The sequence below is a fragment of the Trichosurus vulpecula genome, chromosome 9 (assembly GCF_011100635.1).
Source record: "Trichosurus vulpecula isolate mTriVul1 chromosome 9, mTriVul1.pri, whole genome shotgun sequence".
Lineage (NCBI taxonomy): Eukaryota > Metazoa > Chordata > Mammalia > Diprotodontia > Phalangeridae > Trichosurus > Trichosurus vulpecula.
This window is the reverse complement of record NC_050581.1, coordinates 121,471,330-121,491,536: the sequence shown is the minus strand read 5'-3', so window position 1 is coordinate 121,491,536 and position 20,207 is coordinate 121,471,330. Positions and strand designations below refer to the sequence as shown.

Below are 20,207 nucleotides of genomic sequence, written 5' to 3'. Positions count from 1 at the left end.
TTCAAAACAGAACTTTTATTTTCTTCCATATCTATCCTTATTTCAAGTTTTGATATTTTTGGTGAGGCTACAAACATCCTTCTAGTCCCTCTGAGCCATTCTCAGCTCTTCCCTCTTCCTCTCCCCATATCCAATAAATTTCCAAGTCTTGTCGTTCTACCTCCACAACATCTCTCTTCTTGGTCCCCTTCTCCCTACTTCCTCATTTTTTTTGGAGGCGGGAAGGCAAGGCAATCGGTGTTAAGTGACTTGCCCAAGGTCACACAGCTAGTAGGTGACAGGTGTCTGAGGCTGGATTTGAACTCAGGTCCTCCTGACTCCAGGGCCTGTGCCACCTAGCTGCCCACTACTTACTCATTTTCTACCTCAGTTCAGGCCCACATTACCTCTCACCTGGACAACTTAATTACCTTCTAACAGCCCTTTTCACTTCTAGCCTTTCCTACCTCTAATAACTCTTCCAGAGAACTGCCAAATCAATATTCCTAAAACACAGATCTGAAAAGTTCATTCTCCTACCCAAAAGTTTTCAGTGTTTCCCCATTGCTTTCATGATAAAATATAGAAAATCTTAATTGTCCACAATCTGCTTCTTGCTTGCTTGCAATTCCGGTCTTATTTTTCTATTTCAATCATACTAGACTGCTTGTCCTTCCCTATATGTGACATTTTGTCTCCTGCCTGCAGGCCTCTGTCCAAGCGGTTCTCCAGGTCTGAAGTGTCCTCCTTCAGCACCTCTAGAGTCCCTTAGAATAATGTATCTTCTCTTAGATTTCTTACCATTTTATAGAGATCGGAGACACTAATCTGATCAGAATCCACCACTTCAAAGTCCTTTCGAGGAACTAGGTCCAGGCCCAAATGCCTATTAAAGAGAGAGAAACATAAGAAGCACATAATATATCCCCAACTCTATGTATCTATTTTCTGTGGTCACATAAGGACTCCATATACTATGACCCTTGGGATGCAGAGGATCAAACTTCTTGTTGACAATGCTGAGTTGAATTTGCCTTTGAATTATAGGAGAGCTTTGCTCAGCAAATGAGGTCAGGGATTTTGTGACTGATAAAATGTCAGTAACTAAGTACTTGTATTTCTCCTTGTAACATCAGTTTAATTATTCATCTGATGACATTTTTATAGCAGATTCCTTGAGGATCTTAAGATTGAGTTTGCAGTAGGCTAGTAATCAGTAATTCACTATAGCTTTCCTTTTTCTCGCTCTTATAAACTAGTGACTTGGCTCTACTATGTATAAGACAAGAAAACTGCAGAAGGACCAAGTTAATCTGTTACAAAATGAAACATGTTAAGAATACTACCTAAAGGTGTTAAACCAATATGGAGGTTTTAGAGGAACTTAATTCATTTTCAATCTATTTGCGTTAATATTGGCATAATTTCCCTCACAGAGACTTGGCCATATGTAGCTTTAGCACTTTCAGAAAATCTGCGGTGAAAATTACTACAGTAGAATCACATATTTGCAAGGTAGGTTAGGTTCTAAAGTCAGCGCAAGGGTGAAAATTGCACATAGTCAAAGTTACCTTTGGAAAATCACTAAAAACACCCATAAGTATGGTGTCTTTTTTCCAATTTTATTTTCAGTTCCCAATTCTCTCCCTCTTCCCACTCCTCTCCCACTCATTGAGAAAGCAATAAATCTAATATCCATTACACATGTGAAGTCACGCGAAACATATTTCTCTGCATTAGCCATGTTCTGGAAACAAAGATAAAACCAAGAAAAAGAAACGAAGAGAAGAAATATGCTTCACTCTGCACTCTGATTCCATCAGTTCTCTATCTGGAAGTGGATAGTACTTTTCATCATGAGTCCTTTGGAACTGTGGTGGGTCATGGTATTGATCAGTGTTATTAAGTCTTTCATAGATGATGATCTTTACAATATTGCCATCACTGTGTGGTTCTGTTTACTTTCCATCAGTTCATATGAGTCTTCCTAGATTTTCTGAAACCATCTCCTTATTTCTTATAGTATAATAGTATCCCATCACTTTCATATACCATAACTCATTTGGACATTCCCCAGTTGAAGGGCATCACCTCAGTTTTCATTCTTTGCCACTACAAAAGAGTTGCTACAAATCCTTTTCCTTTTCCCTTGATCTCTTTGGAGTATAGACTTAGCAGCAGTATTGCAGGGTCGAAGGGTATGCTAGTTTAATAGCTTTTTGGGCATAGTTTCAAATTGCTCTTCAAAATAGTGGGACTAGTTCACAACTCCACCAACAGTGCATTAGTGCACCTATTTTCCCTCATCCCTTTAGCATTTGTCATATTCCTTTTCTGTTATATTAGCCAATCCAAGGGGTATGAGGTGGTATCTCAGAGTTGTTTCGATTTAGATTTCTCTAATTACTAGTGATTTAGAACATTTTTCCAGTATATGTATCTTTAAACAGATACAGATGGAAAGGGGCTAAGGTCTCTTTAAAATAAGGTAGTTGGTATCAGAAAGTAGCAGAATCTAGGCTAGTTTTAATGGAAATAACTGAATGGAAATTATATTTTTCATGGGGGACACAGCCTAGCTATTGATCAGTAGATAAGGGAAACCAAGATACCTACCAAAAGAGAAAATATAAGTAAAGATTTAGATGTAAGGAAAACTGATGACCAGGGGAAAAATATTCTCAAAAAGGTTTTACACATAATGTGATGAAATTTGAAAGGGATTCCATCACCATGTATTTGTTTCTTCTTCCTGTTTCACCAGGAGGTAAGACAGAACACAAAGAAACCAAAGGTAGGGGCTTTCTAGCTAACCAGAAATGCTAGGTAGGCTAGCTAAGATTATCTCCCCCTCTTCCAGCCTAAGCAGATTAAGAGGTCAACTAAAGCTAATACTTACGAAAGCTTGCTGTTTTGCAGAACACCTTACATGCATTATTTCATTTGGTTCTTACAATAACCCTGTAAAATAGGTGTTCTTATTATCTTTATTTTATAGATAAGGAAACTGAGGCTGGCTGAGAGGTTGTGATTTGCCCAGATGTCGGAAGCAGGATTTAAACTCGGATCTTCCTGACTCCAAATCCAACACCCTATATCCTCTTGCTGCCCTAGGCTGTTTGAATAAAAAGGAAGTCTTCAGATGTGTCGAAGAAGAGACCTTAGAATCACGCAGTGTGGTGGAGGTGGTGGGAATGTCTCTCATTTCATCCTCACATTCTGGGACATATACTCATGGTGGAGAAAGGGCACATAACAGTCGAACTATTATCTCTTTTTTTTCTGTGGCAGCCATAAAGTTGAATTCACTTAAGTTTAATATGCATATGACTTGACTGCCCTGTACTTATGAAGACATATTATGGAGTTGTAAATAAAAGATACTTTCTCATACCTAAGGATCTGGGGGAGGTGGGAAAGGTCTGACAGGTCTTATAGTTGATAGGGTGAGCAGAAAGAACCCACAGATTATGGAGGGAGAAGCATGCATTCTTATCTGTCCAATAACACTGTGAACTGCTCAGGGCCAGGTTCTGCCATATATTTCTCTCTCCTTCCCTATAATGTATGGCACAGGGCTAGCAGGAATTTAACAGACTCATTGGGGAAGAAATAAACTGAACTTGATGAATAACATTATGAGGAGGAACTTTCCACTGCTCTTCTTATCACACAATTCATTAGCAACTAGATGACACAGTGAACTTTACTAATTATTGTATAAGGAAATCATGGGAGATGGAAGGTATTTTTATCCCTATCAAATTTCTACTGAGGAATTCATGCATCATCAGGTTGCTAAAGGTTAACACCAACACTAATGCCAACCAGTCAGTGTTGCTAACACTATGTGATAGGATATTACTAAGGAGAACAAAACATTACAGTCTGCTTTTAACTGATATTAGCATTTCTAATTCTACAGGTTCTTTCTGTGCAAAAATATCTCTCACTTATTTTTAAAGGTGACTATGTGCTTCCCTAAAGTGCAGAAATTACTAGTGATATTTTCATGGTGAAAAGGGCAATAATCTACTGTTAGCCTCATAAACAGAGTCGAGGCACAGTGTAGTGGCAACAGCATTAAACTTGGGCATCAAGAAGATCTCGGTTCAAAGTCATCATTCTTACATTTACTAGCTATAAACTACAACAAGAAACTTAGTGGCCGTGGGAAGGCAATTTCTTCACTGAGTTTTTTTTTTTGCCCTTATCTGTAAAATGGAGCATTAATACTTGCACTCTTTACCTTGTAGGATTGTTATGAAGAAAGTATTTTGCCAAACTTAAAAGTTAAAGAAAGGTGTGATTTTGTTATCATTATTATTACCTTATAAGTTATTGGCAAAAATTATATCGAAAATCAGGCAAATTATTTTAAAGATAAGACTAGATCCAGTGTCAGTGCTGAGTTCCCTAGACACATTTAAATGAGATGGATGATTATAGATTCTGTTTCTGTACCTCTAGGATCCAAGTCTCAGAGCAACTGTGGACCACATTCCATTTCTTTAATCTGTTGCTCTCACATTCTTTGAAATAGCTTTAGACCCGTGGCTTCAAAAATTGTTTTCTAAGTCATTAATATTTTAGTGGGACAATAAAAATCTAGTAATATTCTCATTCAATAGCTTTCTTGCTTTGAAGACCATCTGAAGTTTTGGAAGAGTTTTATTTCACAATTATTCTCCAATTATGGGATGACATAAAACAGACTTAGGAAAGACTGATTGTTATAATCAGGAAGCCAAGAATTCTAGCACAATGACTTGAATCAGAATATTGGAGGGGATGGTTTTTTGATGCAGTGTATAATGGTCCTTGTAATCAGCCAAAATAACAATACTGGAGCCAAGGGTACACACTCTATGACTGAAGAGTTCTCAAGTTAACCTTCACTGTTTCTGGAATTTAACGCCATGGCACATGTAGCCCAATAAGTGAAAATTCTATAGCTTGTCAAAGTTTCCCATATCTATCATCATAGCAATCAGGATTTTTTTCTTTCTCCTGCTAGTTTGTATACTCTAGAAGTTAGGTTAGAGTCCAAGAAAGGGCAAGTTAGTGGCTCACCCCTTGCCAATGTCCTGCTATACACACGAATATAAACTAACATTTCTGTCTTAGCTTATAACTTTTATGAAGCTAAGAATGCTTTTTTTCTTTGATTCATCTCAAATTCAAGAGTCTGTTATAAGGGCCCTATTCAGTGTTGTCTGATAACTGTTCCTTGATGATAAGAAAGAATGCATAGAAAAAGAAAGCATACATAAAGAAATCTCCCTTGAAGATCACCTGTAAAAGTGGTATTACATTTCAAAAACAGTAAAAGTTCCCTTGAGAACTCTTCCGTCACAGAACATGCCCTTGGCTCCAATATCAATACTCAACAAGCCAAAACAAACTTCACTGAATGTAGCAGCAGGAAGAAGACTAGACGCAATCTCTTCATCTTTGGAATTTTTACGAGAAATTTGTGGAAACCAACTCCAATGGCAGCACATTTTAGCAGATGAAACATTAGGCTAAAACTCAGAACTGCCACCAATTGGGATGGAAACAAATTGGTCATGCCTCGGTTCTCCCAGCTGTGAAGTAAGAATAATACTTTTAAAAAGCCAATGCTTGCAAATAGTCGCTCACCTACTGTTTGTGTGGGGTTAGTGGGAAAGCCTATTTCCTTGGACGTTTCGCTATCACTGCCAGAAATGTGTGTGGGCTGACTTATTTATTGGACTTATTTGTAAGGCTGCTTTATAGGAATAGCAATACATAAATTCAAAATATGCAGTAGCAGCAAGCTTTTGTGACTGGAGTTAAAATGGAAGATACAGTTCTGCGCTTTGATACAAAAATAGATACAGCATGGGCCATACCTGCAAACTGGTTGCAGGGCATTTAATAGATTTTTCTAATGTCCATATATCTACATCTATCTATCTATACCTATCTATATACATATCTGTCTATCTATCTATCTATCTATCTATCTATCTATCTATCTATCTATCTATCTACTGAACATGTAAGATAAAGAGACCCATGAGTGGCTCCACCACAAAGATCAAGCCACTGAAAAACTTCCATTCATCATGGGCTTCATGGCGAAGGAATGAATAGCTACAGAAGAATGATACCAGGAAGGTCTAATCAGGTCGTACTTTCCTCACCTTTCAGAGGTTTAAGTATAAAATATTTATGCCTTGATTTTAGAAGATCTGCAAGGGAACCTCATTATGAGACTTGAGTAATTTGCTTCTTAGTTCCACTAGATAATTAAGGTATAGCTTCCCTCCCACTTCCTATTTACACCCAGTTCCTGACCTCTTTCTTTTCACTCAGTTATTCCACATGGTTTGGAACAGTATTGTCTGCTTAAAAAAGGCCTTGTGTAATGAAATCCCACAGTGTTTAGGTAAGTTTTCCTGGGATATTAAAATTCAGTTAACTGATTCTTTTAGGGTTACTTTGGGAAGATGATAAAGGTTTTCTCTTCATTTTCATCTTCAAAGTAAAAATAACATTTTTGTTTATTTCTGATTTTTTTTGGTCATTGTGGGATTTAAGGACATTCATATTACATTTCTAACAAAAAAGCTAAGTCCAATAGACCTTTAAAAATATTTCAATATTTGGTGAGGTATATCATTACTAGATACACTCAAAATATAGCTTAAATTTAAGGGCTTATAGGTAACTATGTTCAAATAGGTTACTTAAAGGAAGAAATTATACAGAGAGTGAAAAGAGGGTTGACTTGGAGTTTAAAATCTGTTTGCTGCTTGGAATTGTATATCTCTGGACAAGTCAAAACTTCTCTGGGCTCTGAGGTTTAGTCTTCTCATCTGTAAAATGGGGATTATATTTGTACTGTCTACCCGAAAGGGCTGTTTGGGAGGAAAAATGCTTGTTAAGTCATATACCCTATATAAATGTGAATCATTACTATTCTTCTACTGACCTCTAGATCCCTTAAATTCCTTGGCTCATTAAGAAATTTCTTAAATAAATACATTTATCCATGGGCACAGTGGCATTTGGTGCATTGAATCACTGAATAAATTCTATGTTTGAGTTCCAGTGCTGCCATTTGGAACCTATATGACTTTGGGAGAGTCACTTAAGAGTTTTGGGCTTCTGTCTTCCGATCTATAAAACTGGGAAGTTGGAGTAGATTATGTGTAAGATTCCTTCCAGCCTTAATTCTGTGCTCCCATGTTTTAGTTCCATTTTGAACTTTCGTTTTGTTTTGATTTTGTGGAGGCAATCAGGCTTAAGTAACTTGCTCAGGGTCACAGCTAGTAAGTGTCTGAGGCCACCATTTTGAACATTTGGACTATACTGTAGGGTACCAAAGGCTCTGAGATTATTTTAGTTCCAATTTTCAATGTTTGTGGAAAAGGCATATTTCTCCTCTGGCAATACATAATTTAGTTTAACTGAAGCTTTGAAAGAGATACCTGAGTGTGCAAATCTATACAAAGCTCTTTCTTTCATGTACTTTCCATGTGAAACCTTATTTATTTATTTTTTGAGAAAGTAACATCACAAAATATGAGAGGCAGCTATTTTGATGTGTCAGATAATATTGATGAGCTAATGCTATTTAGTTATGTAGAATCATTATACTGATGAGGAAAAACTTTGATTAAGGAGGGAAGTGCTTTTTAGAGAGGTAAAAAACACATTTGTTGAGTGCCCATTGTGTGTCAGGCACTGTCACAAATACAAATGTCAGGAAAGAAGGCAGTTTTTTCCCTCAAGGAACTTGAATTCTAACTAGAGAGGACAATACATAAAAGGAAGCTAGGAAGGGGGTCAGGGCAAGAGGGCAAGGCAGAGAAGCCCAGAGAGTCAGAGTGGAGCTAGGCATGAATACAGGGAGATATCGAAGAAAATTAGGTTTGTAACTTTTACTTTTTGAAATTTCTGTGCACAGCTTCAAAATTCCTTTCAACTGCCTAACACATTTTACTCTCACAAAGATGCAACTATGAAGTAATCCCATCTACAAGTGCAGGCATATACCTGTGACAGTCTTCAACATTTAAACTTGGTACAGCATTAGACTTGTAGATCGATTCCATAACTTTACAAATAAATAAGTAAACAAATACAAGACAGGTTGCAGCCACTTATTTTCTCAGTATTAGAACTCCTGACCAAACTATAACAGGAAAAAAACTCATTAATGATCTCTCAATTGCCAATCTAATGACCTTTTCTCAATCCTTATCCTTCTTGACCTCTCTGTAGCCTGTGCCACTGTTGGATGCTCTCTCTTCTTTAGGTTTTCATGACACTGTCCTCTCTTTGTTCTCTTCCTACCTGTATGACTACTTCTCAGTTTCCTTCCCTGAATTGTTTTCTAGGCCACACCCACTAAACATAATCTCGTCACCTCCAGTGGATTCAATTATCATCTCTATGGAATGATTCCCAGATTATAGATCCAGCCCTACTCTCTCTCCTGACCTCAAGTCTCATCTCACCAACTGCCTCTTGGAGATCACAAACTCAAAAGACAAAGTGGTCTTCTCAAACAGAACTCATTACCCTCTCTCCCCACCCCCAACATTCTCTTATCTCAGACTTCCCTATTACTAGTCAAAGGTATCATCATGCTGCTAGCCACCCAGGGCCAAAACCTTGGTGTTATTTGATTTCCCTTTTGCACTCATGCCACATATTTCGTATATTGCCAAATCTTCTTGTTTCCACTTTTATAACATCTCTTGTATATTTTTTCTTCTCTTCTCTCACACAACCACCACCTTTGGCGAAGCTCTCATCATCTCGCGCCTAGAATATTGTAACAGCCTTCGTCTCTCCCTTAAGTTTCTTCCCATTTGAATCCTTCCTCCATTTAGGTGCTAAAGTGATTTTCCTAAAGAGCATGGCAAACCACATCACTCCCTCCTCCATAATCTCTAGGGGCTCTCTGTTACCAGATCAAAAATAAAATAAAAAATAAAATTATGTTAGGCATTTAAAGCCTTTCAAAGCCTGGCCCCTTCCTACCTCTCCAGGCTTCTTGCACTTTTTTCTCCCATCCTTTCCTGTACACCATGATCCCGTAACAACAGCATCATTGCTGACCCTTCATTTCTCAACTGGGCCTTTTCACTGGCTGTCGCTGATGTCTGGGATTCTATCCATTCTAACTTTCATGTACTGACTTCCTTGGGCTTCCTTCAAGACTCACTTTAAATATCTCTTTCTGTAGGAGGCCTTTCCCAGTTCCTGTGACTGCTAGTACTTTCCCTCTGACATCACCTGAATCAATATTGTACCCACATAGTTGTTTCTAACATTGGAATGTGAGTTCCCTATGCACAGGGTCTGTGTTTTTGCCTTTCTTTGAATCGCTAGAGCTCAGCATAGTAAGTACTTAATAAATGCTTGTTGACTGGCTGACAATTTTGCCATAAGTTACACTGTGAAAAGTCTGGTTTTACAGATTTTCTCATCTTCAGACGTATTGATGGGAAAAATGAAAAAATGACAGTGTGAAGTAGTTATTATTTATTTGTTCCTTGGAAACCACTGATTTTGCTTTTGAAACTTTTACCCTTCGCAGTAGAAGAGGGCAGAGACTTAGAATCCATAGAGTTATTAGAAAATGTACATTGCCAATAGTTTTAATTGGTAGTACCTTCAACAGAATCTCCTATCTGCCCCTGTTTTCCAATACTCCAATGGAGTTAAAGAGTCTTTGCCTCTTTGGGGGCTCCTAAGCACTACATATGAGATCAGGCAAGAACTCGATAGGTACAAAATCAGGATATTTTGAATTAGTGCTTTTAATTATCTAAAGCTGTCCATGAGATGAAGGCCCACCTTTGAAATAACAATATTCCTCTGGTGATGCTGTATAGTGTTGAGTCTCCAAAGAATTACGGTTGAGTACAGTGACCTACTAATCATACCTTCCGTGTCTCTCACCTTTAGGGAATTGGGTTAATAACTATTAAATTAACTAAATAAATAATTAACAATTAATAATCAATTAATCAGCAAGCACTTGTTAAGTACCCATCATGTGTTAGCCCCTGTGTCAGGTGCTACAAATATAAGATGAATCAGTCTCTGCCCTCCCTGAGCTTATAGGAAGGACATCAGAGGAAGCCATTCATTTTCTTTTTTTTCCCCAGATATGTTATTTATTTTGTAATGAAGATGAGCTCATGGATTCATTCACATTCTTCTGTTTTGTTCTTCTTTGCCAATTAAACATTGAAATATCTGCTGGTTTCCCCCTGGTTGGCTCACTCTCAAGTTAGTCCAGCTTCCCTCTCTGCTCCCTATGGGCCATCTCTAAGGAAGTCCATATGGAGGAAGCAAAGGAAGGGAAAAGAGGAAGAGTGTGCCACAATATAGACAGCATCCCTTTGTCCTATGTAACTTCTGCTCCTTTTTCCAGAGGAGAACAGGATGGGGAGGGGAGGGAAGGCAACCACCCTCTAGCATACAGAGCAGTAGAAATTGCCCTGACAGTTTCTTCACCAATTGCATTCTTGGGCCCAGAGGAAAACAATTCACACATAGGCTCTGGATGACATTCATCTTATGATATATAAATTATTTAAGTATATTCCAGTCTTTACTACCTTATATGATTTTCTCCAAGCTAGTTTATTTATAAGATGACATGCATGGTGTTATTTTAGAAAGTAGGGGAATGAACTGCCACAGTAAAGTATGATTTTAACTAGCAGAATCACAGATCAAAGTAACAAGGTATTTGGCAGAATTTTCTTCCTCATCCTGTCTTTCACTTGATTTAGTGAAAATGATTATGCCAATTAACTATGTCTACTTTGATCCTTAAGGTAATTTTGCCTGATTCTCTCTTCATGGTCTCCTTTAGCCAATATAATCTCAAAATTATCTAATAAAACAGACTCCTCATTAGTAAGACTGACCTGGTGTATCATGGAAAACTCATTATTTATTATTTTGTACACATAGTATGTCCTTTGGGAAAGATTATGAGAAAGTGCTTATCATTCAGATCTCATAACTCCTGGGCTCTGAATAGGGCAAGCATCACAAACATAGAGTTCACAAGCTGACTCTTGGATAGGATTAGTTTTCACTAGAGATAATTGCTTATATACTAATTTCTAATCAAATATTTACATGCTCTTCTCTCCCCAATTCTCAATGCTCCCCATTTCCCTCATAAACACACACTTATGGGGTGAGTGATTTAAAGAAGTACAAGGATTACAAGACCAATAGAGAAATAAAAGGAGAAGGTAGCAGTTCCTGGCATAGGCTTCCTGTCCCAAAGCCTCAGGTTTTACCTGGTTTGATAACATCACTAGTAAATCTTTGCAACTGGTGCACAGATAAATGACACTTGAAAATTAGAACGTGAAAAAGAATATTTGGCAGCACAGGACCCTATTTGTGAAATTCCCTCTGATTCACATTCATTGTGCAACTACAGATTTAAACATTCAAAAGTATAATGTAAACATGTAATGTAATAATAATAAAACAATAAGTGCCACATATTGTAATATATATATATATATATATTTGTAATGTATATGGTGCTTGAAGGTTTGCAAAGCACTTTCCATATACCTCATTTCATCCACACCACAACCCTGGAAGGCAGCAGGGGTTATTATCCCCATTTTACAGATGAAGAAATTGAGGCAAACAGAGGTTAGTGACTTGCCTAGGGTCATCCAACTAATAACAGATAACATGTATATAGCACTTACTCTGTGCCAGGACTGAGCTAAGTGCTTTATAATGATGACCTCATTCAATTCTCACAACAACCCTGGGTGGTAGGGGCTAGAATTATTTCTATCTTACAGATGAAAAAACTGAGACAAGCAGACATGAAGTCTTCCTGACTCGCAGGCCTTGTGATCTATCCTCTGCAACACCCCCCCCATCTCCCTGCCCCCAAGCTCTCTCTCTTTCTTTTATCTCAGCTGTTTCATTTAGTATTTTTTTATTTAGTTATTTCAGTCCTGTCCGACTCTTCATGACCCCATTTCGGGTTTTCTTGGCAAAGATACTGGTATGGTTTGCCATTTCCTTCTCCAGGTCATTTTACAGAGGAGGAGACTGAGGTGAACAGGGTGAAGTTGACTTCCCCAGGGTCAAACAGCTAGGAAGTGTTACGTCGTATTAGAGACAGCAAAACATTCAGTGTTAAGAAGGGTCATTCTCTAGCTAAGGAAGCTTCTCTACCTTTCAAAAATCAAAGAGAGTTGAATACTTATAAAGCAGTAGGAGGAAGCGTTGAAGTAGTAATCGTACTTACTCATTCCCCCAGTCCAGGCGCACGGTGATGTGTCTCTTGACCTCTCGCACCTGATCCTGAGTAAGGTGACCTGAGAGCAGCTGCCTCCGAAGGTCAATAAGTTCATTCATTACGTGGCGTAATTTGTAGAAAAGATCTACTTTGTGTTTCTGTAAGTGAATTTTAGGTGTTGGGGAGAGAAGAGAGGAATAGGGATAGGGAGTGAAAAAAAGACAAAAAGACAAATTAAAAATACAAAATGCATTCATTTATCTGATCCACAAAATGGTGATTCAAACAATAAAACTGTTTACTCACCCTTTTTCCATATAGCCTTAAAAACTTTAATTCCTCATATGCATGAGGTCCCATAAACATATTCATAGGTTTAAAACTATATCATTAAAATGTGCCTAGAAAATTGAAATAATGTAATTCTATAATGCATTTATTTTTTGATTGTTTAGCTAGTTCAGTATCTAGCCTTTATTTTTGGGTTGTTTTCCAGTTTTTGGTTTTATTTTCCATGACCCTATTTGGGTTCATTTTACTTTTAGACAAAACAAAACCATTAAAGCATAATCAGAAAGTTAGAAAAATAGACATAGCCTCCAGCTTAGTTGCCTGAAAACAGTTCCTGCACCTGCTGCAGTACAAGTTTTTTATAGCCATAGATGCCTGTTCAAGTCTGTGGCAGGGAATTGATAGTTTTAGCAAATGTCGGTAAAAATTAAAAATCTGGTAAAAAATCTATTGTAAATTTCAAGTGTTAGGGTGGGAGCAGGTGGGAGGGTCATTGATCTAATGCATGTAGACCTATGGTCAACATTAAGTTTCAAACCACAGCATTAAACTCAGTGGTAGTTTCCAAAATTCATCTATCTTTCTAAATAGATTTTCTAATAAGTATTATTAGCATTACAGCTTTCAACCTCTTCCTGCTAGGATCAAATTTACTCCTTTACTTTTATTCCTAACGACTAATTACAAGTGCCACCTTCATAAGAATAATCGAACCATTTTCATACACTTTATTGTGAACATCTGTAATATTTTTGTTGTTCAGTCATTTTCAGTCATATCCGATTCTTTGTGACTCCATTTGAGGTTTTCTTGGCAAAGATATTGGAGGGGCTTGCCACTTCCTTCTCTAGTTCATTTTATAGATGAGAAAACTGAGGCAAACAGGGTTAAGTGACTTGCCCAGGGTCACACAGCTGGTAAGTGTCTGAGGCTAGATTTGAACTCAAGATGAGTCTTCCTTATTCTAGGTCTGGCACATTATCCACTATGCCACCAATTGCCCATTTGTAATGTTATCTTTGTTTAAATTTTAGTGCAATCTCCTACCCAGACAGAATTTCTCTGTGATATTACAAACTGAATAATGAGTCAGCATTTAAAAAAATTAGAGTCATATATGCTTACACACTAAACCTAGAAGCTAGAGTGCTCCAGATTTTTTCTTCATTGGAAATAATTGCAATTTTCTATAGGCATTGACATTAACAAACTAAAACTTCTTAATACTTCATCTACAAAGGTTCTTGATGGGTATACCTTATTCAAAAGAAAGAGGAGGGGAATTTGGTGGAAAAGCATTGTATGTTAAGAAAGTATACTCATTTGAAGAAATTTAGGAATGAGAGGGAGGAAACTTGATGGAGGGTATTTGAGTGAAAGTCAATGAAGGAAGAAATAGGAGTGATTTTTTTTATTGTAATATACTAAAGACAGCTGGGCAAAAAGAGAAAATAGGTGAGGAGTCTGTATAAGATCTTATGGCTACAATATCTAGATATCTGCTGGAGCGTTCTCTCTCTCTCTCTGTCTCTCTCTGTTTCTGTCTCTCTCTCTCTCTCTCTCTCTCTCTCTCCCTTTGTCAAATGCAGAGCAGTTAATAACTTCTTGATTTATCTTAGCTATAATTTCATCCTTCAAAAGATAGCGAAACCAATGAGGAGAAATTCTATTCTGGATCTGAATCACACTAATGTGAAAGAACTGACTACAAGGGATGGGAACTCTTGGGGGGGTGGGGTGGAGAGGGAAATGACAGCTCCTTCTAAGAGTTTGTGATAGAGAAGAAGAGGAAACCTGGGCCCCATCTGACATGTACTCCAGATTTGGGAAAAGAAAATTTCAAAGAATTCAGAAAGAAGATAGGACTAAGATGTTATGGGGAAAGTCAGACTGGGAGGAATGGGAGGTGTCCAAGAATGAAATACTTCCCATCATGTTTCCTCCTTCTGATTCCTGAATTTCCTCACGTGAATATACTTTCTTAACACACAATGCTTCTCCACAAAGCTTTTATCTGTCCTCTTTCTTGTGCATAGACATCAAGAACCTCTAAGAAAGAAGTAAAAGGAAACGATTCTAAGGAGGAGGAAAATGGGATTTTTCTGAAAAGCCTGATATGGATACACAGAGAACTCATTGACCAAACAACTTATATTAAAAAGAAAAAAAGAAATGTATCACAGGAGGTAAAAGCAAGGCCAGCTGACAGGATGAATATAAGAGCATGGTATGGTCCTGTGAAAATAGCATCAGAAATGCTAAAGCTCAGAAGGAGCTGAGGATGGCAAGAGTAATTTTACTGGGAAAACTGGACAAGGAGTCTGGCAGTGATTAGATTTAGACTGAGACCTTACACAATATGCCAAGGTTAGTTCCAAATGGATATGTCACCTAAGTATATAGGAGTGAAGAGGCTATTACCTTGGGAGGTAGGAGAAAAATCATGACTAAACAAGTGATAGGAAGGATCACACAAGATAAAATAGCCAGTTCTGGTCATATGAAAATTTAAAGTTTTTGCACAAACAGATCTAAAACAGTAAAAAATTAGAAGGGAAATAGGTGACTGGGAAAAATCCTTTGCAACAAATTTCTCTGATGAAGGTCTCATTTCCAAGATATGTAAGGACCTGGTTCAAATTTATAAGATTAACAGTCACTCCCCAATAGATTAACAGCTAAAGGATGTGAACAAGCAGTAATCAAAGGAAGAAATTCAAGCTATCACAATCATATGAAAAATGCTCTAAATTACCAATAATCAGAGAAAGTCAAATTAAAGCAACTTTGAGGTTTCACCTTGCACCTATGAAATTGTTAAAGATTACAAAAGAGGAAAATGACAAATGTCAGGGCACTATTAGTAGAACTGTAAATTCATCTGGGCATTCTGGAAAGCAATTTTGAACTGTGTCCAGAAAGTTACTAAACTCTGGATACTCTTTGACCCAGCCATACCACTATTAGGCTAAAGAATGAGGAAAAGATGCACACATACCAAAAAATATAGCAGCTCTTCATTGTAGTCCCAAATTGGAAACTAACTGTGTATCCTCTTATTCAGGAATGGCTAAACAACTCACTGTATACATATCTAATGGAAACATTGTTGTGCCATATGAAATGATGAAATAGACAATTTCAAAGGAAATGGGGAAGACTTGTATGAATTGATGCAGAGTGAAGTGAGCAGAAGAACAAGGAGAACAATTTATACAAGGATGACAGTATTAAAGAGAAAAACAACTTTAATGATTTTAGAACTCTGGTCAAGCAATAATAAATCATGAATCCAAAAAAATGAAGATATAACATGCCACTTATATTCTTCCAGAAGAAACGAACTTAAAATGCATAAAGAGATACATATTTCCACATATGGTTAAATTTGAATTCATTTTGCTTTACCATGCAGATATATAGTCACTAAAAGATTTTTTTATTGTTTTTAATTTACTCAATGGCAGAAGGGTTAGTGGTAGGGACAGATAAATTAAAAAACTCATTCCTTGAAAAAGAATGACAATGCTATCTGAGTGATCAAGGAAAATGATACCAAGGGCTATGTCAAAAAAGAGAAGAGAACAGAATTTATAAACCAGAGGGCCAGTGGGCTTGACTTTGACACCCTGGAAAATTCTAGAATGGATAATTAAAATGATGTTGGTAAAATTTTAGAAAGGGAAGAAAAGAATAAAAGTTATTGGTATTTTCAAAAAGATAAGAGACAATATAGATAAAAAAAGAACAGATTGAGAGTAGGGACCACTTCAGTCTTTTATTTGTAATCCCAGCACTTAACACAGTGTCTGGCACATGGTAGGTGCTTAATAAATGTTTGTTGATTGATACCAGACTAATCTTATTTCCTTTTTCGATGGCACTATTAAACTAGTAGATAAGAGATGTGGATGTAGTTTATCTAGATTTTAGCAAAACTTTTGATAAAGTATTTCATTCTAACCTTGTGGAAAAAAAATGTAGAACCATGGATAAGATGAATGGATGCTTGGCTAGACTCGAAGAATGGTTAAACAGCTAAATGGCAGGGTGTCTTTAGGGTAGTGCTTCGTTCAGTAATGTTTAACATTTTTATCTGTCACTTGGATAAAATGTCATGTTAATCAGATTTTCAGAGGATACAGTGTTGGGAGGGATACCCAACACAGTGAATGACAAAGACAAGATCCAAAAGGATCTTGACAAGCTAGAATATTGGATAAGAATCTAATAAGAAGAGTTTTATTAGGGAGAAATGTGAAGTCACACACATGGATACAAAAAATCAGTTTCGTAAGTATAAGATTGGGGAGATATGGTTAGGCAATAGTTGTTCTGTAAAAGATATTAGGGTTTTAGTGGATTGCAAATTCAGTAAAGTCAACTTTGTGCAAATGCATGGCAAACAAAAAAACTAGTGTGACCTCTGGCTGTGAGGTGATGATGTTCTGCCATCATCAGACCTTATCTGGAGGACTGACCTCAGTTTTGAGTGCTGTAGTTTAAGGACATTGATAAGCTGAAAGATGTTCAAAGAAAGGCAATCAGGATGGTGAAGGGCCTTCAGTCCATGTCATAAGAGGACTGATCAAAGGAACTGTGTGTGGATAAGAGAAGACTCAGGGGAGGCATGACAGCTATCTTCAAGTATTTGAAGTGTTGCTTTGTGGAGGAGAGATTCAATTTGTTGAATTTGGCAAAAAGGACCAATGGGTAGAACAGAAATAATGGGTAGAAGAAGAAGAAGACAAATTTTGCCTTGATGTCATGAAAAACATCCTAACAATTACGGCTATCCAAAAGTAGAATAGGCCATTTTGAAAGGAGGTGGGTTCCCCCACTATGGAGGCTTTCAAGCCAAAGCCTATTGGGTATGTTATGGCAGAGATTCCTTTCATGTATGAGTTAGAATAGACTGCTGCTGAGGTCTCTTCTAACTGTTAAATTATGTGCTTCTGTGACTGCTTTTTTTCTGAATATAATCATGAAAGCAAATCGCAAAGCAGCAGCACCAGCTAACTCATCTGGGAAGTTGATAACCTGCGATAAAAATGTCAGAAAGACAGAATTATAGAACTGGAGGGAAAGAAATGGTTTTAGAGATCCTTTAGTTCAACCCATATCTCTAAAATCTTTAACAAGTTGGCCGCCCAGCCTCTATTTGAAAACTTTTCTATATGGGGGAATCAGTGCTGCCTCAAGGCTTTTGGACAGCTCTGTTATGTAGCTTTTCCTTACACAGAAATGACATATGTGTCTATGTTGCCTTCTTCCATTGGTCATCATTCTGCCTGAAGGGGCCAAGAAGAGCAAAACTGATCCCTCTTGTATGTGAACCTCTATAAATGATCTTAACAGAAATTTTAATTTAATTTTAGACTTGAGAAGGCTACTCTTTATAAGAAATTATTTCTATTTGGAGGATCCTAAAAAGGAACTGTCTCTAACAGCATCCCCTTAGGGAACACATACATTGCTTTTTCAGTCGATTATCAGGTTGACAGTATTCAATAACTTCAGCTAGAATTGCTTGAAAAATATCAAAATATACCAACCCCAATATCCCAAACTTCAAGATGTAGGAGGAAATTATAATACCTGTGGATTTAAAAGAATGTATGAGTTTAAGCTCTAGATGGCTGGACTAAAGTTGACATAGCATGTATTGCAGACACACACACACACACACACACACATCTTGCTACAAAAGGATCAAAATTTAAAGCAAAAGAAGTTAGAAATTGTTTGTGTAATCCTCAGTTTTCAGCGTAGGTGGTGTAATGGATAGAGCACCAGTCCTGGAGTCAGGAAGACCTGAGATCAAATCTAGCCTCAGACACTTACTAGCTGTGTGACCCTGGACAAGTCACTTCACTCTATTTGCCTCAGTTTCCTCATCTGTAAAATGAGCTGGAGAAGGAAATGGCAAGCCACTCCAGTGTATCTGCCACGAAAACCCCAAATGGAGTCATGAAGATTCAGACAAGACTGAAATGTCTGAATGACAACAAGTTTCCAGGCAACTGCCTGGAGAAGCTACTGGCTGTCATGGAGACAACCGTCAGACTTTAGAAATGGCCAAACAAAGTCTGTCCCAGAGTTCGGCAGTTTGTTAATATTTCCTGAACATGGCTTTGGGACTTAGGAGAAAGAAGGCCCAATGAGATCTTCTGTTTTGTGGGCCATGCAGAAATGAGGGTGGCAGGGAGGGTCCGGTATATGCATTTGTTTCCTGGATGCTCGCTGCCAGTTGACTGTGCTTCCTGCTCAGTGAGGGGAGGAACAGATGGAAGAAAAGACAGCTCCGACCCACCTGGCTGGTACCCAAAAAGCGTCCAGCGCTTATTTAGATCACTCATCTCACAATCAGGTTCAATCTTGAATTACTGCGTATGTCTGTGTATCTGATTATAAATTAAAAACAAAACCCTGGTGGCCACAAGGATGTATTTTCAAGCGATTAATAACAGCTTGGATAGAGATTTGGGAAGGACTTTTGACCCTTTTAAAGAAACAGGAGACATTACTCCTTTTTCAGTGCAAGCTGAAGTTCAGGGGAGAGATGGATCTACAATCCCATTTGGGTTTTCTTTAAGCGAGAGAGATATATTTTAAATATAACCCATAGGCAAATGAAAATTGCCCATATGTAGGGGAACTTTTAAACATATGCCATAACTTATATAGTTGTTTTTTAAATTAGTTTTTTTTCTTTCCACGCCATCTAAAAAAATGATTGCTTTTAAAACATCTACGGAAGGCTAAAATTTGATAATGAATTTAAATCACTTGAGTAGCTTCTCTCTCAGTATTGTACTATGTAAAATTCTGAATGTTTTCTCGTTGTACTTCAAGGGTATGCTATGAGGGTGGAGAAGAGGACCATCTAGATAAGGGGTTCTCAGACATTTTTTAGCCTTTCTACCCTTTGGTGTTCAATGTTGCCCTTCCTATTCTCCCAATTCAAAATAAAAAGAAATAAATCATAGAATTTAACAAGAATATACATATAAGAAATCAAAAGGTGCTGTGAAAGAGTGATTTGGAACTATGCTCAATAAATTACTGATCAGTGAATGTCCTTTGACCCAGTGATACCATTTATAGACCTGTAATCAGTATTGATCAAAGAAAGGAAAAGGAACCATACGTACAAAAATATAGCATCTCTTTTTATTATGGGAAAGAACTGGAAACTGAGGAACTGCTCATCAACTGGGGAACGGCTGAAAAAATTATGACATATCAAAATAATAGAATATCATTTTGCTGTAAGAAGTTATGCAAGGCACAATGTCAGAGAAACCTGGAAAGACCAGGGCAGTTAGGTGGTGCAGTGGTTAGAGTGCTGGGGCAGGGAATCAAGAGGACCTGAGTTCAAATCTGATCTCAGTCACTTACTAGCTGTGTGACTCTGGGCAAGTCTCTTAAGCCTGTTTGCCTTAGTTTCCTCATCTGTAAACTGAGCTGGAGAAAGAAATGGCAAACCACTCCGGTATCTTTACCAAGAAAACCCTACATGGGGTCACGAATAGTTAGACACGATTGAAATGACTGAACAACAGAAGTGAACAGAGGCAGGAGAATAATTTATATAGTAACAGCAACACTGTAAAGACAACTTTGAAAGACTTGAGAACTCTGAAAAGAGCAT

The 20,207-nt window shown here is 37.5% G+C and overlaps 1 protein-coding gene across 1 annotated transcript in view; it reads right to left on the bottom strand.

Moving 5' to 3' along the window:
* DOCK3 (dedicator of cytokinesis 3) overlaps positions 1-20,207 on the bottom strand; it is a 450,567-nt gene that overhangs the window by 249,889 nt on the left and 180,471 nt on the right. Inside the window, exons 6-7 of the mRNA XM_036739628.1 lie at positions 12,272-12,420; positions 781-865 (exon numbers count right to left, since the gene is read on the bottom strand). Coding sequence (XP_036595523.1) covers positions 781-865; positions 12,272-12,420 — 234 coding nt within the window. The remainder of the gene's footprint in view (positions 1-780; positions 866-12,271; positions 12,421-20,207) is intronic.